This window comes from Diabrotica virgifera, chromosome 4 (assembly GCF_917563875.1).
Source record: "Diabrotica virgifera virgifera chromosome 4, PGI_DIABVI_V3a".
NCBI lineage: Eukaryota > Metazoa > Arthropoda > Insecta > Coleoptera > Chrysomelidae > Diabrotica > Diabrotica virgifera.
In genome coordinates this window covers 10,848,964-10,869,306 of record NC_065446.1, presented here as the reverse complement: position 1 = coordinate 10,869,306, position 20,343 = coordinate 10,848,964, and the positions used below count along the sequence as shown (strand labels likewise).

Below are 20,343 nucleotides of genomic sequence, written 5' to 3'. Positions count from 1 at the left end.
CTAGGCCCCAGGTCTTAGTTTTATAGAAGCTTAAATTGGGTCATTGGTGAGGCGAGGCCCGCGTGATTTGTATATCTAATTAAGGTAAATAATTCTACTTTTGTCAGCACTTTCGTGTCATTTCCAAATTATATTGTTGATAATTGACCAATTTGTATCTAAACTAATAATCTACGTGTGTGAATATAAAAACAAATAAATTCGTGCAATCTACTGGGTGATATAATTATTCTGTTCAATATCGGATATGAATTCTGAATATTTGTTATTGGACATCCTGCCCGCCGGAAAAGCGGTCCCAAGTGTCAGTGTTCGAAATTTACAAGTATAACATAAACATAAGATATAATAAGTATATTTCTAATATTACAACATAAATAGTTTATTAATAAATAGTTTAAGAATAGTCAATATTTCTCCAACTGTTAACTTAGCTTTCAACGTCCGACTCTATTCTGCAATCTACTGGGTGATATAATTATTCTGTTCAATATCGGATATGAATTCTGAATATTTGTTATTGGACAACGATCGAGATTGAAATTTTATAATGCCGGGCGCATGCGCACACAGACAGTATGTATTTCGTTGCTAATTTTTCAAGATATGTATGTATCAGCGCTGTCAGCGCAAATGAGTCATATTATATCATATAAAAGGATATATTAGTGTTCTTAGTAAATGTATTATTTATTATAATTTTTGTGTCTTTGGGTTTGTCTTCCTCGAGAATAAGATATTTTATAATAATAGTAAGTATATTTAAAGTATTTTTGTATACTTCACTTGGTCAGTATTTATGAGAAATCTTGTAACCTGTCAAAGCAAAAGGAATATAGCTCAGTGATAGAGCGTGTTACCGGAGATCAAGAGGTCCCGGGTTCAAATCCCGGACGATTCATATTCTTTTTTTTTTATATTTTTGGTATCGTTTTAATAAAAAAAGAATGTCTGTACTTTGTACGCACATAAGAAGTTATACTTCTATTATTATTATTTCAACGAAATTAATATACTTAACAGGTTATTTGTATTTTATTTAAATATTAAACTAACTTTCTTTACCTACCACTTTTAAAAAAAATTTATTAAAACGATACCAAAAATATATAAAAAAAAAAGAATATGAATCGTCCGGGATTTGAACCCGGGACCTCTTGATCTCCGGTCACACGCTCTACCACTGAGCTATACCCCTTTTGCTTTGACAGGTTACAAGATTTCTCATAAATACTGACCAAGTGAAGTATACAAAAATACTTTAAATATACTTACTATTATTATAAAATATCTTATTCTCGAGGAAGACAAACCCAAAGACACAAAAATTATAATAAATAATACATTTACTAAGAACACTAATATATCCTTTTATATGATATAATATGACTTATTTGCGCTGACAGCGCTGATACAAACATATCTTGAAAGATTAGCAACGAAATACATACTGTCTGTGTGCGCATGCGCCCGGCATGTGATAAAATTTCACTCTCGATCGTAAAGAAGTATAACTTCAAAAATTTTTAAAAGTGGTAGGTAAAGAAAATTAGTTTAATATTTAAATAAAATACAAATAACCTGTTAAGTATATTAATTTCGTTGAAATCATAATAATAGAAGTATAACTTCTTACGTGCGTACAAAGTACACACACATTCTTTTTTTATTCTTCTTAATGGCGGTACGGGCGCGTTTTTTAATATTGTTTTTAATTATAATTTCCACATAATAACATATTTCTCAAACCGCCATTCTTTACTACATTACGAATATGTGTGCCAAATATCTCAACAAATTATTCAAAATTAAAGCCGCCATCTTAGAATGCGTTTTCCGTTTTGATGACGCGCTAAATACCATATTTTTCGTTACAAACCTTTCTAAAGTTGTTTTATCTCGACATTACAGCTGTCAAGTTATACTTGTGGTAACTGTCATCGTGGTGATGATGAAGAGTGCATGCTACTTTGCGACGGTTGTGACGATAGTTATCATACCTATTGTTTAATACCGCCTCTCGTGGAAATACCAGAAGGAGACTGGAGGTGTCCCAAATGTGTGGCCGAAGAAGTCTCCAAGCCTATGGAAGCATTTGGATTCGAACAGGCCAAGAGAGAGTACACACTTGAAAAGTTTGGGGAGATGGCCGATCAATTTAAGTCTGAGTATTTTAATATGCCTGCACATGTAAGTATTTTGATTCTAGTTTGCCTGTGACTAAAGGTCATCATATGAAAATAAGACAAGAGAGGTTTTTTATTGCAAATTAAACGTGGAATGTATAAATGATTTTTTATTTGACGTATCTCAGAGGCGTATTATTTTTTTCTTTAAAAAATTCAGACCATTACCCGTAGGCGCGGCACTGATGAATACAAAATTCTTAATTGTATGTCAAAAAATGCGCAATAACTACCTCTTAAAACCCACCAAATTTCATTTTCATAGCTCAACTGGTCTTAGAGCAATACATAAATCATCATCATCCAACCAATTTACGTCCACTGCTGGACATAGGTCTCCCCCAATTGTTTCCACACTTCACGGTTTTGTGCTGATTTTTGCCAGTTTTTACTAATCCGCCTGATATCATCTGTCCATCGTGTAGGCGGCCTTCCTCTACTTCGTTTATCTTCTCTTGGTCTCCACTCCATCAGCCTTCGTGCCCATCTTGAATCTTTTAGCCTGGCGACGTGTCCTGCCCAGTTCCATTTGAGCCTGGTGATACGTTCTACAACATCTGCGATACCGGTTGTTTGTCTGAGATCTTCATTTCTTATTTTATCCCGTAGAGTTACGCCCAGCATGGATCTTTCCATGCGCCTTTGAGCAACCCGCGTTTTCGACGCTGTTGCCTTGGTTAGAGTCAGTGTCTCTGCTCCATATGTCATTACCGGTAGCACACATTGGTCAAACACTTGTCTTTTTAAACCGATCGGTATACTGCTCCTAAATATGTCTCTCAGAGCTCCGTAGGCTGTCCAAGCAAGAGTTAATCTTCTTTTTATTTCGCATGTTTGGTTATCTCTGCCAATTCTAATTTCATGACCCAAGTAAATGTACTTTTCCACTAGTTCTACTTCTTGTTCGCGTATAATCAGCTGTCCGCTAGGAATCAGATTAGTCATAAATTTAGTTTTAGAAAAGTTCATTTTCAGGCCTATTTTCCAGCAGATAGCGTCTAACTCATTTAGCATTTTCTTTACTTCTCCTAGGTCATCAGTTATAAGGACTATGTCATCTGAAAACGAAGATGATTTAACTTTTCTCCATCTATTTTGATCCCTTTATTGTCCCAGTTGAGCATCTTAAAGGCATATTCCAGAACAGTTATGAATAGTTTTGGCGAGAGTGTGTCGCCTTGTCTTACGCCGCGTTCTATGCTTATTTGTTTGGTTTTATCATGTAACTTAACACTCATTGTTGCCTCTTTATAAATATTATAGATGAGTGTACTGTAACGGTAGTCAATGCGGCATTCATTTAGAGCTTCTAAAATGCTATCCAGCTCTATCGTGTCAAAGGCTTTATGAAAATCCACGAATGCTAGGACAAGGGGTTTATTATATTCTATTGACTTCTCAATTAGTAACTTGACTGCTTGCAGATGGTCGTTTGTCCCAAAGTTTGATCGAAATCCAGCTTGTTCTTTTGGCTGGTAAAAATCTAGCTTCTTTTCTATTCTTGATGTCACTACTTTTGTAAAGAGTTTGTATAAGTGGTTTAGCAGATTAATGGGTCTATAATGTTCTAAGTCTGTCTTATCTCCCTTCTTATGCAAAAGTATTGTTACTGCGTTTTTCCATTTTTCAGGTATCGACTTTTGATGAAGGCATAAGTTGAAGAGAGATTTTTTTATTTTACCTATAAGAATGTGGCCTCCGTTTTTAATGGCCTCTATTACGACTCCATCTTCACCTGGTGCTTTTCCATTTTTCATTTTTCTCAGTGCTTGATGGATTTCGCTAGTGGTTATCTCTGGTAGTATTTCGGAGCAATACATAAATGGGCAGTTTGAAATAAAAATTTCAACACCTCGTATCTCGGAAACGAAGCATTTGAGGACATACGTTTATAGAGCAAACTGTCATTATTTTTTCATGTAGTATTACCCCTTAAAGTTTGCCATACTTATTTACTAACACTCTGTATATTTTGATGTAGGTAACCAGATGTTAGAGTAGATGCTGAATTCAATATATTGCTGTTGAAAACCATTATATTTATGCTTTCTTTGAAAACTGTGAATTAGCTGGTTTTTAAAGTGAAAGAATTAAATGGTGTATTTGGTTTTGTGAGATCAGTTTTTATAATAGATAAGAGTTCTTGATATTTTTCGTATTGATAAAATTTGTTTTGATGATCGATTAAATCAGGAAATAAAGTAGCAAATTCACTTTCCGTGTTTCGTTGTTTACAAATTTCATACACCCATTTAATTACGCTTCCTTTTTTAAAGTTTATTTTGTTGTTCCTCTTCCGCGCACAACAAGAGAATAGAATGGAAATATGCTTTATTATTACAAGATTTTATATTAGAAAATATTCTGTTTTAGCGTGAGTTTTAACGGTTAAGGTTATGATTTTAACGGTTGCATAATTTACAGAATACAAAAATATTTTTAAAATTCTCTAAAAATTTAACGGAAGTGTTACAGAATACACCCCTTTGTCACAAATGTTGATTACCTTATGTATTATTCTATACAAATCTAAGTTTTAAATGTTGCAGAAAGTACCTCTCGAAACGGTAGAACAAGAATACTGGCGTATTATGTCAACAATTGATGAAGATGTAACAGTTGAATATGGAGCAGATTTACATACCATGGATCATGGTTCTGGTTTTCCTACAGCTAATTCTGCAAATTTATCAGAACTTGAGAAACAGTATGCGGAATCTGGGTGGAATTTGAATAATTTGCCCGTTTTACCAGGATCTGTACTAGGTCACATCAACGCAGAAGTATCCGGAATGAAAGTATGTGTATTTATTATTTCCCCGGAATCTTGTTTTTAACTTGTTCTCATTTTTATTTATTATTTCGGGACCATTATAATCTAATGAAAAAGATTAATTTACTTCCTACACGATTTCGCCTCTTTTTTGGATCATATAAATTACTGTATATTTTAGATATACAGTGGGTGATCATATTATTAGAGCCACCTCAGAACATTTTACTTTTGTTTAATAATGGTATGTAAGCTTTCTCTTTATACAGTCCACGTTGGGTTTGAAACTTTAGAAATGGATGCTATGTTTCTGTTGTAGTGATCAGTATTGAATATTAAAGTTTTTATTTCTGCTATTTTCCTTGGTGAGATGTCTTTGGATTTCCCATGATGTTCTGGTACCACTAGTGTAACGAACGCGCAATTTTTACTAAATTCACAAAATATAGTATAGGACTGTCAGAATATCACTAGAGAGCAATGGAAACTCACCAAGTTTATTATAACTTTAAACACCAAGAATACAAAATAATAGGCACACCAGTTGCAAGCTAGGCTGGGCAGCACTGACAAACAATGACATCTGAGTCACGCATTGCCACACGTGCGTGTTGCCAATATTGTCAGACCATTTATTGCACTTTCATAAAGTGTAGCAAGACAGCCAAATGGAAACAAATACATTAATATATGATACAGCTCAATTATATACCCTTCCTCTAAAACATTGAATTTTACTAGGTGGCTCTAATATAGTCTGTTCGCTAAACTCAGACGCAACTTTCTAGATATTTTAGTCGGTAATTTTGCCAATTTTAGCAAAATTGGCAAAAAATAATTTTTAAATAGTTAATAATCACTAAATATTTAGTAATTTTGCCAATTTTTGCAAAATCGGCAAAAAACAAAAAAAATATCGACTAAAATATCTAGCCAGATGCGTCTGAGTTTAGCGAACCGACTATAATATGATCACCCACTGTACTTACAGTAGTATGTGACCATGTGGTAGTGAATCGTCAAACGGGCCATAGGAAACTCAATGGGAAATTCTAAACTACTGCATTCCTGCTTCCATTGGCGCCCAACGTGGGGCCAATGTGTAAGGTACTTACCACGTGGATTGTACCACTTTGAAATCAACGAATAACTTAAGGTCGTGAGGAGGTTAACCTTAGCTATAATATCTCCTCTTCGCCACCACAAAGACACTCATGGAGATCTCTATTCTTGCTAGCTCTTCTCAGAGCTAGTTCGGCTAATCTCTAAGGCAAACAATGGTAGCAAGAACGATCACGGGAGAGATCAAAGCATAACACACATTTTATGCAATAATATTATTATTAACTTTGTGGACTTTCTCGTCCACCTTTCGATGTTTTGTCGTGCCACGTGTCCTACCTAGTTCCATTTCATTTGCGCAATTCTTCCAATTACATCTTCCACCTTTGTCCTTCTTCGCACTTCCTCATTTCCCTGTATATGTTCCCTCAGAGATACTCCTAACATAGCTCGTTCGATCGCCCTCTGTGTCGTTCTCAATCTATTAGCTGATACCTCTGTAAGTGTCAGAGTGTCATTACTGTTTGTTATATATACTGGGGTTTCACTTAGAGTTTAACAATCGTTATTATAATCATTTTTGTTATAATCGTATTCACTTAATAAATATATTGCTTTAGGTGCCTTGGATGTACGTCGGAATGTGTTTTTCCACATTTTGTTGGCATAACGAGGACCATTGGAGTTATTCGATCAATTATTTGCATTGGGGAGAACCTAAAACTTGGTATGGAGTTGCTGGTAGGCAGGCAGAAGATTTCGAAGAAACTATGAAGTCAGTAGCACCAGAATTATTTCAAGCTCAACCTGATTTACTTCACCAATTAGTTACAATAATGAACCCAAACATATTGATGAACAATGGTATTAAAGTGTATAAGATGAATCAACATGCTGGTGAATTTATAGTAACGTTTCCTCGGGCCTATCATGCAGGATTTAACCAAGGGTAACTATTACAAACTTATAGTTCTTTTCATGAGCATTTTTCAGTGCGTCAAAAAAAAAAGGTAAGTCCGTGATAATACACATTTATAACTTTATAACATTTATAAACTAAAAGGGAAGTGCCCTAGGTTGGCTGTATACCATATAGTTAAAACACTCCAACATGAAGTAAAACCACTTCTATGTAATTGGTATATTTATTAAAATTTAAAAAATCCCAATGGATTGAATAAAATGTGTCCAATTCAGAATTGTCAAATTCAGAATTTAATCAATTTGATCAATTTAATGTTATAGTATACAGTCAAAATAAAATAATTTTATATTCAAAATAAATTTTGTAAATCACAATTTTCTTTTCAAAAAACAATAGATTTAAATGTTAGACATCTTCAGATATTAAAATCTTTATCATATTATCATTGTTTTGGATCATGACCTTTTGTTAATAACCTTTGAAAATCGACTACCTTTTTCTCTACTGTCAATGTCACTCCAAACAGTTTCTTACACACTTTTGACACTTGGTAGTCAGCGTTGGCCTAAGATGGTTGCTTAAGTTTCCTGATAGGGTTTCACCATGTTCCCGGAGGATATATCTTTTAACATCGGCGTTTAGCCTGTTTAATATTACTTTGAAATAATGTAAATCGAATTATAAATTCAACCATTGTTTGGTTCTGGGGCTATTTAGCAAGTATTCAAGTAAGTAATCATAACCACACTTTTCTAATTTTCAAAATTTCAACCATCTTTCAATTTTTAATAGTGGGATTACTTATTTTATTGTAGATTCACTGATGATGGACCGATAGGTCTGAAAACGTTCTGAATTGGACACATTTTATTCAATCCATTGGGATTTTTTAAATTTTAATAAATATACCAATTACATAGAAGTGGTTTTTACTTCATGTTGGAGTTTTTTTATAACATTTGTTGTAACATGACATTTTAGTTAAATCTGACAGTTGTCACATTTTATTTGCAATTTGGCATAAAAACAAATCAATTGTGTTTATTGCATTTATAAAATGGTATTTTCTTTGATTTGTATAGTCTTATAAATTGTACAGATTATATTCGTAGATGTATTATATAATTCGTAAATAATTATTTTTCGATTATAGCGTCATCTATCGACAACTAGAATAAATGTTATAAATGTCTCTAATCACAGACGTGCCTTTTTTCTGTGACATACAATTTAATTCGTTAGAAAGAAATCGAAAAACTGTGACGCACTGAAAGATGCTCATGAGAAAAAGAATACCATAAGTCTTAACCCTCAGAGCACCAAGCTTTTTTTTGCGACGTTTACCAAGCTGTCTTGGTAAACAATAGCTTGTCAAGGTCCTTTTGGGACCCCAGTCTGTTTATTTTTTTGTTACTTTAGGCCCTAAATATCATGTGCAAAATTCAATGTTGAAAGCTTTTATTTTCTTAGAAAAAAAAAGTAGTTTACATCAAAATCTAAAGATTTCACTAAAAATTAATATGTGTGTTTTGAAGTTTTGTTATTATTTATTTTATTTATAAATCATACATTTTACAACTGTTTTCTTCTCTTTGTGTTGATTACAAACAAATTTTTTTGCAATCTTCACAACGGGTGTTCACACCTATTAAAAAAGACATCCTCAGAAAAAAATTGTGTAAAAAGTTATTTAGAAAAAACACTTGCTGGGGTCTCTTTGGGACCTCGCTTGGTGCTCTAGCTCTTAAGTCTTATAATTATTGTTTTAGGTATAACTTTGCCGAAGCAGTCAACTTCGCTCCCGCTGATTGGTTAAGCGTAGGTCGTGAATGCGTTTTACATTATTCTAATTTGGGAAGATTCTGTGTTTTCTCCCATGACGAAGTTGTGTGCAAGATGACATTGAATGCCTCGCAGTTAGAGTATACCCTTGCAGTTGCTACTTATAGTGATATGTCAGTGATGATAGAAATAGAGAAAAAATTGAGACAGACTCTAGCAGATTCGGTAAGAAACGAATAAATCAATAATATTGTTAAAAAAGATTTTTTAAATTTCTCACGCTATTGTTATGTTGATGCATATGTCCCCAACATACAGTGTGATTGACTTTTTTGTGACAAAAAGAGATAAAAAAACTCTTGTTATTATAGGAGATATATATCAAAAAAAATTATTAACAAAAATAGGATGTAGCTGTAAGCTTGATTATAACTTTAAACACACTGTATATCGCCAAGAACCTGTTAACCAAATCTCTGACGAGGTAGAAGAAGAACCTGATATACTTAAAAAGGAAATAAGACTCGCGATCATTAAGCTCAAATATAATAAAGCACCAGGTCCAGATATGGTAACAGCAGAAATGCTCAAAGCCACAGAAGAAACTGGTGTAAAATTACTTCATTTACTCTGTAACCAAATATGGCATTCTAAACAATGGCCTGAATACTGGACAAAATCTACAATAACAACAATTCATAAAAAAGGCAGCTTCCATAAATGCGACAATAATTATAGAACTATCTCTCTTATATCACATGCCAGTAAAATAATGATACATATAATCAATGAGAGACTAAAAACATTCCTTCAAAGAGAAATTCCACAAGAGCAAACTGGATTTACCAAAGGTAGAGGTACTCGAGAACACCTGTTGAATATAAGACAGATAATCGAAAAATCTAGGGAATTCAATATTCCACTGTACACATCTTTATAGATTATCGTAAGGCGTTCGACAGGGTGAAGTGGAGACACTTATGGCAAACACTAAAAGAAGTAGGCGTACCCCAACACCTTATTTCGCTTATAACTGAACTATACGAACACGCTACTGGATCAGTTACAGTGCTTGACACACTTTCAAACGAATTTCATCCAGAACGGGGTGTCAGACAGGGATGTATACTATCTCCACAATTATTCAATATATATGGAGAGCATATTATGAGAAGAGCACTTGAAGGATGGGAAAAAGGCATCTCAATAAATGGTCATAAAATAAACAATCTACGTTTCGCAGATACGTTGGGCAGATGGCACAAATAGTCAAGCAGAGCTGATTGATCTTATACGACTGGCTGAAAACGAAAGTCAGATATTTGGTCTGCAATTAAACATATCAAAGACAAAGATCATGATAGTGGATAGACTACATAACAATCATCCACACATAACCACAATTGATCGGTTTGAGGTTTTGAGCTCATACTTATATCTGGGGTCATTAATCACAAACACAGGGTCACTACAGGAAGAAATAAAACGTAGATGTGATCTAGCAAAAGTCGCCACAGCAAAAATGACCACAATATGGAAGGACTGTCAAATTTCAAGAGCGTTAAAGATGAGGTTGATCAACTGTTTAATATTCCCAATACTGACTTACGGATGTGAATCTTGGACCCAGACGCCACTGAAATGTTCTGTTGGAGACGAATGCTACGAATTCCTTACGAATGCTACGAAGAGAGCTAAAAGTTAGCCAACGACTTTCCAGTAAAGTCTATCTCCAACAATTGAAATACTTTGATACTGAAAGAGGACACTGGGGCGGTCTCAAAAATACCATAGTTAATGGGTCTTACTTCATTAATAACAAAGATACTGGGTGATTTATCTATTTTGCCATTTTCTTATTTGGTTCATAACTTATTAACCACACTGTATATTGATTTTATATTTGGCACGCAAATATTATTGAAGGTGTACAATCAACTAATTTATTTAAAAATTGTAAAAAATCCAGGTCCGGATTAAAAAATATTAAAAAAATGTACATTAAATTTTTTTTTAAAATAGATTTTGCATTTGAAGAGAGGATGAAAAACTGAAATTAGTGGTATACTTTGAATTTTCGGCAAAATTATTTTTCTGGTCAAATTTTGAATTTGAATTCTGAAAGCTTGAAGTAGAAAAAAAATTGAAATACGACTTACAACTTGTTAATCACACTGTATATTTATTTTATATTTAACACCGAATATTCTTTAAGGTGTCCAGTCATTTAATTTATTTAAAATTATAAAAATCCAGGGCCGGATTAAAAAATATTGGAAAAATGTTCCGACCCAAAAAAACACCCTGTGCATTAATTTTTTTAAAATGGATTTGACATTTGAATAGAGCCACGTTGGGCGCCAAATGTTACTCTTCGCCGATGTTACCGGTTTTTATTGAAGGTATGCGAAGGTAAATAACTAGTTTTATTTTCTACCAAACAAAAAAAATAATAATAAGAAATAAAAAAAAATCGGAGAATTCACAAACTATTTATTCTTATTAACCAAAACTAAAAAAATTCATATTAATCTTAATTGAAAATATAAAAAAACCCAAAAGGAAAAGGTAAAAAGCTCAACTAAAGTTTATATTTGCCTCTAAGAATATTCTTTTCAGCGTACACCCATATTATAATTCTTAAAACTATGTATAGTAAAGACGGGATTCCGTTGGAAAATTTACGCTAACAAGAGCGGACAAGATACTAGCAAAATGGCAACACTGTTAAGAGTGACCAGGGTGACAATTTAGTGAACAGTAGCGTAGATATCTAATTTAAATTTAATAAAAGCTATTATTTTGCAAACATTTGATTTTAAGTGTAAATTGTAAATGAGACCATCGCATCTCCTCAAATTATGTGGTTATCAGTAAATATTTTATTTTACGAAAAAGTTTAAATAAAAAAATATCGGTGTTATCAACATCTGTGATATACCTAGGTACATAGTGATAACACTAATCGACTCGACTGAACAGAACTTATTGTAAAATAATAATATCTATATAAAAAATTGTCAATAACATTAATTATCACATATAATTAAACAGTAAGTATGATCAAATTTATACGTTTTAGTAATACAACTGCTCATAATAGTCCAGAGAAATAAGGTTTTTCTCGTGACACTTCCCCCTCCAGGCCGAAACCAAATTTTTTGAGTAGTATGGACATCTATATTATTAACCTATATGTTTCCTGCAACCGATTTTGATGATATACATAGTTATAAACAAATGAAGATCGAAAAACGGTAAATTATCGCTTTTTTCGTCTATTACCAAAAAGTTAAGCACTTTAAACAAATTTGAGAGTAAGAAACTCATAAATCGTATAAAAAACTTCAATATGGCATTCGCTGAATATGTCCATCCTTATTGGTTGCTTAGAAAATTGCAAAATAAATCATAAATATTGAGTTTTTATAAATATTCATAACTTAGGTAGAAATTAACTTAGAATCTTGTTATTACACGGAATGCCGAGACTTCTTGTACTTAAATTATATTTGAAATTTCAAAGCAATTGGTCAAATAGTTTAAAAGCTATTTAATTTGTTTTTCCCAAATTAATTTTCTTTGCAACACTATAAGTCAGTAAATTATGAGGTTACAATAATACTTCGGACAGTTTATGAAAGAAGAACATTTATACTATTACCTTAATTAAAAATAAATGGCAAAAAATAATTTTAAACAGTGTAAAATTATTTTGCAAAAACATGTCGATTTTTTGCTTACTTATAAACAATTAGAATAACTTTTTAACTGTTACCCGTAGAAAAATTATTTTTTCATATTTAGAAAGACTGAATTTTTATACACATTTAGAAAGAAAAACAACTGTTCTAGGAGATTTAGGGACAAAGTTAGCCCCCCCATTTTTTTAATTCACATGTTTTTGCAAAATTATTTTGCAATATTTATAATTATTTTTTGTCATTTTTTTTAAATTAAATTAATACTGTAAATTTTCTTCTTTTATAAACTATCCAAAATATTACTGTAACTTCATCATTTTCTGACTTACAGTGTTGCAAAAAAAATTAATTTTGGATAAACAAATTAAATAACTTTTAAACTATTTGACCAATTGCTTTGAAATTTAGGGTATAATTTAAGCACCATAAGTCTCAGCATTCCGTGTAATAAGAAGGTTCTAAGTTAATTTTTACATAAGTTATGAATATTTATAAAAACTCAAAATTTATGATTTATTTGGCAATTTTCTAAGTAACCAATAAGGATAGACATATTCAGCGAACGCCATATTGAAGTTTTTTATACGGTTTATGAGTTTATTACTCTCAAATTTGTTTAAAATGCCCAATTTTTGAGTAATAGACGAAAAAAGCGAAAATTTACCGTTTTTTGATCTTCATTTGTTTATAACTATGTATATCATCAAAATCGGCTGCAGGAAACATATAGGTTATTATTATAGATAACCATATTACTCTAAAAATTTGGTTTCAGCCTGGAGGGGGATGTGTCACCAACACGATATTTTTTTTCCTTATTTCTCTGAACTATAAGTAGTAAACCTTCCTGTTTTATCTCTGATAACTTTCATGTTATTGTAATCTTTTGACTAATTGATGGACTTTTTAGTGTCCACGCTTCCAAGCCATAAAGGAGAGTAGAGAACACGTAACACCGAAGCATCCTTAGGCGTAGTTCTAACCTTATATCCTAATAACAAAGAAACTTTTTAAGTTTAATGAATGATGCACGTACTATTTCAATACGTGTCGTAAGGGGCCGTTCAAATATTACGTAAGGGGGGAGGGTTAAAAATCTTCAAAAATTGCGTTACGTAATACGTGAACGCCCCATTAAGGTGCTTTTCGAAGGGGGAGGGGGGTCAAAAATCTTCAAAAACCGCGTTACGTAATACTTGAACGCTCCCTAATTTCTTTGCTTTGGTCCACATTTGATGTTATCTACGTTCCTAATTATTTGTAGTATCCACACTCTCAATTACAGTATCTTCAATAGTCAGTTGGATGTTTGCGTGTGCTAATTTAGTCATGGTCATGCATTTAGTTTTCTTTAAATGAATCTTCAGTCCGTACTCATGACAGCGTTCACTAAGGCGTTGCATTACGTTCTCTAAATCATTGTCTTAATCCGTTATTATTAAGGCCGGGACACACATATCCGCACCGAACCAGCACCGTGTGCGCACCGCGCCCGCACCGAGCAGAGACAGCAAGGCTGGCCATGCTGTCTGTGCTCGGTGTGGGCTCGGTGCGGATATGTGTGTCCCGGCCTTTACTGTATCATCTGCAACACGTAAGTTGTTCCAAAATTCTCCATTGATAGTGATATACCTTTATCGACCTTTAGATTGTAACTCTTTAGCGACGTATTAGTATAATATAATATTTATGGATAACCGTCGAAGGCCGATATGATTAACCAAAAAAGAAGATGTGTTTGGTGATATTTCTAGTGATTTTCTTGGGTGTGAATATGTCTTTTTAGTGTACTCCTCTTGGTTTAAAAACAAAGCTTAGTAATACTTTTCAACAGTCTGGTGCTTATCTATTAGTATCTGGATCCCGCGTATGAAAAAAAAGTTGATTAATAGCAAGCTGAAAATTTGTTAATAGCTTAACGGTGTCTAGTTGGACAAACTTTGATATATGGGAACACTGGAACAGGGAAGTTTAAATTGTGGAACAGGTTAAAAATTTGGAACGGTCAGACCACGAAAACGGCACATGTATTTTTTCCGACAGAACAGACTTAAACTCTCCGAACAGAGACTAAACTCTCATGCAAAAATCAGACTGCTATTTATCACCAAATAGGCATTTTAATGAGTGGAACATGTAGAATATGTCAAATGACAGGAATTATGAGAGGTGCTAAATAGCAGTCTGATTTTTGCATTAGAATTTAATCTCTGTTCAGAGAGTTTAAGTCTATTCTGTCAGACAAAATAAATGTGCCGTTTTCGTGGTCTGACCGTTCCAAATTTTTAACTTGTTCCACAATTAAAACTGCCCCTATTCCAGTGTTCCCATATATCAAAGTTTATCCGACTAGACACTATTAAGCTATTAACAAATTTTCAGCTTGCTATTAATCAACTTTTTTTTCATACGCGGGACGCGGGATCCAGACCTATATAGTTTTGTACTTAAAATTATTGGATTTAAGAATTAATCGAAGTATTGTTTGACATCATCATAGAGTTATTGAAAATGTCGCTTACGTTTTATTACACAGCTTTGTAAATCTTCCAATTGATTAGAGCAGCGGTTCTCAACCTTTTTGAGTGATGTACCACCTACAGTTATTTTTATTATTTTTGGTACCACCTTTAGTTTTAAATTGTATTATCAATACTTACTAAGTACTACTATTTTAATTTTTTCTGTGTTTTGTGTACCACCGCCAATAATGATATGTACCACCAGTGGTACATGTACCACAGATTGAGAACCTCTGGATTAGAGGGTTCCAGTGGCTCTTCAGCTGCAGAATTATTATTGCACCACAGACGCCACATTTGGAAAGTGTCTTCATAAGATGTTAAAAGAAATTTAGAAAGAACACTGATGAAGTCACAATTAAATTTACTTGCAGTGCACTATTTGAATTTAACTCAGTTTCTTGTTTCGCAAAATCTGCTTCGCTGCCGCAATTTAAAAATAAAATAATATAGGTACCTAACCACGTGCACACCACTGGACAGCTGCGGAAGGCCGAAAGATGACACTTTGTGATAAACTATTTTATGGCATGAACTCGCTCAGCCAAATATTGTTATATCTTGAGCGAAGGGTGAGTAGTTCTTCCGATAAAAGATAACGCATTATGATTGGTCATAACAGCAATATCCGATTTTTTGAGTGGCTCTTTGTCCACGTGGACTGATCAACAGTTCGATGAAAACTTAACTGGGTGATTGCCCATATTTTAAAATATCATACCAGGAATATCTGAATGTAGAACCTTAAAACTTTTATATTTTACACATCTTAGTCATTGATAGTTTTGCAGTTAATAACTACTCCTGGTAGGGTACTTTTACTTTCATTTTTATGGCTTGTTTTTATTACAGATACATTATATTTTTACACAGTCTCACGGAAATACGAGGCGACCATAATATTATATTTAGGTACTATTTACAAGAAAAAAATACAAAACCGAGATATTTGTCAGACTGCTGTATGGTGTGGTGGCTTAGACAGGCAAAACAACGTTCTTTTAAGAGAAGTATTGGTTTGATCCTACCTTATGTTTTTTTCGTCGATGTTATACACGTGGATGATGTCGTACTGCATTTATATACTTGGATACTTCACAGATATACAGGTTATATAAATATCGACCCTGGACAAGGGTGTTTCAAAAAAACTCACAACATCAAAATGAATTGGAGAGAAAGAAAAATTGTTGGCCTGAAATGAATAGATACATCAGCATGCAAGCAGAGCAAAAGGTATAAATTAAAATTACTAAAGGTTTCCCTTTAGACAACGAATCAGGTGTTAAAAAAACAAAGCTTACCTTAAAGATAGCGTATGGCCAAAAAGAAAGGTCTTGGGGACCTAAATATCCAGATATTTTAAATCCTTGCTGAGCAAGACAATCGTCAACTTCATCAAATTGAATATTTCTTAATTAGTTATTTGGATTACTTCTGATTAAATATCCTCAAGGAGTTTCATAGGACAACACTAACTTGTCCTCATGAAGTGTAAATCAAAAGTGAACAAGATATGACACTAGACAGGTAAAGACAAAGAGATGACCCTTACTAGACAGGTAGCAATGTATACCTAAAGCCTACTTCATGCCTGATTTTCTATATGATTTCGGACTTAAAAATGGCTTGATAGCCGCTAATGTTCAAGACAATATAGAAGCCTGGGCCCTGATTCTAATTCATTTCGACAGTCGCAATTTCATTTCGACACCGCCATGACAGCCGCAGAAAATAGCGATTCTTATTCATTTCGATATTAGTTACAACTGGGGATATTAATCTTATCATGTTGAGACTGCTCAGAATTTGGGTTGGCGCTCCCGTTTATTGGAACTTGTTGATAGTCTGGGAAAATTATCGAAAAAATGCCATTTTTGGGAAAAATTATTTACCAGCTATTTTATTGCTAAAATCGAATCTTAAGATTGCATATACAGTGCGTCCATAAAGTAACGCATAAATTCATTATATCGTAAACCAGCGACATTAATGAAAAATCCTGAAACGGGTCGATTTTTATTTTTAGATTCAGATTTTTTGGCATATATATCATACTAGTGACGTCATCCATCTGGGCGCGATGACGTAATCGATGATTTTTTTAAATGAGAATGGTCATGTGATAGCTCATTTGAAAGGGTATTCAATTCTCTATTCACTAATATAAACATTTACCTAATTATTTATACAAGGTGTTCAAAAAACATTTTTTTAATTAAAATAATTGAAACAAAAAGAAGAATGTACGTAATTTATTTAATTCAAAATACGTTTTACTGTTGTCCGAAAACAGGAAAAAAATGTTTATTTGAGAAATAAATATTGTTTTTTGCTTAAATTCAATGTTAAAGCTGCCACCCACCTGTCGCTTGGCAGTTTGAACATTTCGTTTAAGCGAAAATCAATGTTTATTTGTCAAATAAAATTTTTTTCTGTTTACTGACAGTAGTAAAATGTATTTTGAATTAAATAATTACATTATATTCTTCTTTTTGTCTCACTTATTTTAATTAAAAAATGTTTTTTGAACACACTGTATAAATAATTATGTTAATGTTTATATTCTTGGATAGAGAATTGAATACCCTTTTAAATGAGCTATCATATGACCCCTATTCTCATTTAAAAAAATCATCGATTACGTCATCACGCCCAGATGGATGACTTCACTAGTATGATATATATGCCAAAAAACCGTAATTTAAAAATAAAAATCGACGTGTTTCGGGAATTTTCCTTAAAGTAACCAGTTTACGAAATAACGAATTTATGCGTTACTTTATTAGTATCTAATATGGGGTATGACAAGTCCGCAGAAAGTGTGTTATTTTATTTATAAACAAATTAGCACTTCTAAATCTTCTTTATTTTTCAATTAGTGGTCTGTAACTCCTAAAATTTTTCCTTTGAGCCAAAAACACTCAAATAAAAATTCACCGTAATTTAGTTCTGCACAAAGTTATTTTTTTTTCCGATTTCCTTCAACAAAAATTTTACTCAGAAAATCCGAGTTTTCCCAAAAAATCTGCAATTTTCAATTAAAATTTTAGGGAAGTACCTAATTATTTATCAATAATTAAATAATTAATGACATGAAAGATTTATTATAGTAGATTATACAGAGGGGCTAAATTATGGAATAAATTCATTTCTTTAAAACGGACGATTTTGGAGAAAAATCCCGAAAGAGGTCGATTTTTATTTTTAAATTACAATTTTTTGGCATATATTTCTTACTAGTGACGTCATCCATCTGAGCGTGATGACGTAATCGATAATTTTGTTAATGGGAATAGGGGTCGTGTGGTAGGTCATTTGAAAGGGCGTTCAATTCTCTATTCAGTAATATAAACATTATTATCATTAGGTATTTATACAGGGTTGCCAAAAAAAATTTTTGAATTTTAATTTATTTAACTCAAAATACATTGTACTGCTGTCAGAAAATAGAAGAAAAGGTTTATTTCACAAATAAGCATTTCTTTTCGCTTAAATTAAATCACAAACAGCCTCCCTCCTACCTATTGGCAGTTTGAACATTTAATTTAAGCTAAAAGCAATGTTTATTTGCAAAATAAACATTTTTTTCTATTTTCTGACAGCAATAGAATGTATTTTGAGTTAAATAAATTACATGCATTCTTCTTCTTGCGTCAATTAATTTAATTCAAAAATTTTTTTGGCCTCCCTGTATAAATAATGATATTAATGTTTATAATACTGAATAGAGAATTGAACGCCTTTGTAAATGAGCTACAACACGAACCCCTATTCCTATTTAAAAAAATAATCGATTACGTCATCACGCTCGGATGGATGACGTCACTAGTTTGAAATATATGCCAAGAAATTTAATTTAAAAATAAAAATCGACCTGTTTCGGGATTTTTCTCTAAAATCGTAAAAAATTTTAGAGAAAATGAATTTATTCCATAATTTAGCCCCCCTCTGTATATCAGGAGACCGGCGACAATCTAACCAATAGTTTAGCAATAATTAAAATGTTAATTAAAAAATTTCGGTCGAAATAATAACCAGAAAGATTATGATACACCAGAATAACTATGATTTTCGTATAAAAAGCACTATACCTATTCAACGTTCCTTACAGGATTGAAATTGGACCATTTGAGCGGTCTCAGGAATGTTATAAAGAAACAATTTTTTGGCTTATAAACAAATAGAACCCCTCAGAAAATATTAGATTTAATTAAATTAAGTTAACGCTGTTGAAAAGGGCACGGCTTCTGTGTCCTTTTCGAAGAAAAACAAATTGAATTGCGAGGAGTGATTCCAGGTATAACCGGTCAAATCTGACCGGCATTTGTGACAGAGTTGTAAACAATAGGATTTTAATCTTTGAACCATTAGATACCTTTTAATTCCGGTCCTCTTTGTACATACAAATTTTCATATCTTCAAGACACTTATAACAAAAAAGATTTATGTCACTGTCACCAAATTATTTAATTATTGATAAATAATTACTTCCCTCAAATTTTAGTTGAAAATTAAAGATTTTGTTTGGAAAACCCGAATTTTCCGAGGAAAATTTCCGTCGAAGGAAATTGGAATAAATTATCAATGTGCAGAATTACTGTCAATTTTTATGTGAGTGTTTTGGTTTAAAGTTAAAATTTTCGGAGTTATAGAGCAATAATAAAAAAAGATTTCGGAGCGCTAATTTGTTTATAAACAAAATAGCACACTTTCTGTGGACCTTGCACAGCTATATTACTAATATAGGAAGTCTTAAGATTTGATTTCAGCATGTCCAGCAATAAAATAGCTGGTAATTAATTTTTCTTGTTTTTTACTAATTTTCCCAGATTATTACCTTACATCTTTCATTGAGTTGATGATTCATGTTGTGGACATTCTCAATTATTATATTTCTAATTTAATACTATTCTATCTAATTCCTCAAAACAAGCAAATTTCAATTAAACCCAGCTATATTATAATACCTTTTGCTTTAGTTTTCCTTGCAAGAAATAAACAAAACACATCTAAACTAAACCTAACCTCGCTTTTGGCCAATCGTTCATCTCCGTGTCAAATAATTTCGACAGTCGAAATTATAATATCAACACCCTTTTTAAAGTCGCTATTAATTTCGATAGTCGCTATTTCATGACGTCACTTCGTTAGTTCAACTAAAATCCACAAGGCTCGCACAATCGCATTTCAACCGTCGCCATATTGAAAGCGACTTGTTTAGTGTCGAAATTTGATTTAGAATCAGGGCCCTGATTTTTATAATTGTTTAGGCCAGTACTTGTGACAATAAAGCAAAAATTATGACAATCTTATTTATAAGAATCGTTTCTAGTTGCTTAGCGACTTTTAACCCGTAACAAATGAAAAACTAAATTTAGTAGTATAC

At 32.6% G+C, this 20,343-nt stretch overlaps 1 protein-coding gene across 2 annotated transcripts in view; it reads left to right on the top strand.

The window, feature by feature from the left end:
• LOC126882917 (lysine-specific demethylase 5C) overlaps positions 1-20,343 on the top strand; it is a 56,276-nt gene that overhangs the window by 17,933 nt on the left and 18,000 nt on the right. For both annotated transcript variants that reach the window (XM_050647994.1, XM_050647995.1), the window contains 4 exons: positions 1,912-2,190; positions 4,736-4,984; positions 6,642-6,970; positions 8,716-8,953. In XM_050647994.1, coding sequence (XP_050503951.1) covers positions 1,912-2,190; positions 4,736-4,984; positions 6,642-6,970; positions 8,716-8,953 — 1,095 coding nt within the window. The remainder of the gene's footprint in view (positions 1-1,911; positions 2,191-4,735; positions 4,985-6,641; positions 6,971-8,715; positions 8,954-20,343) is intronic.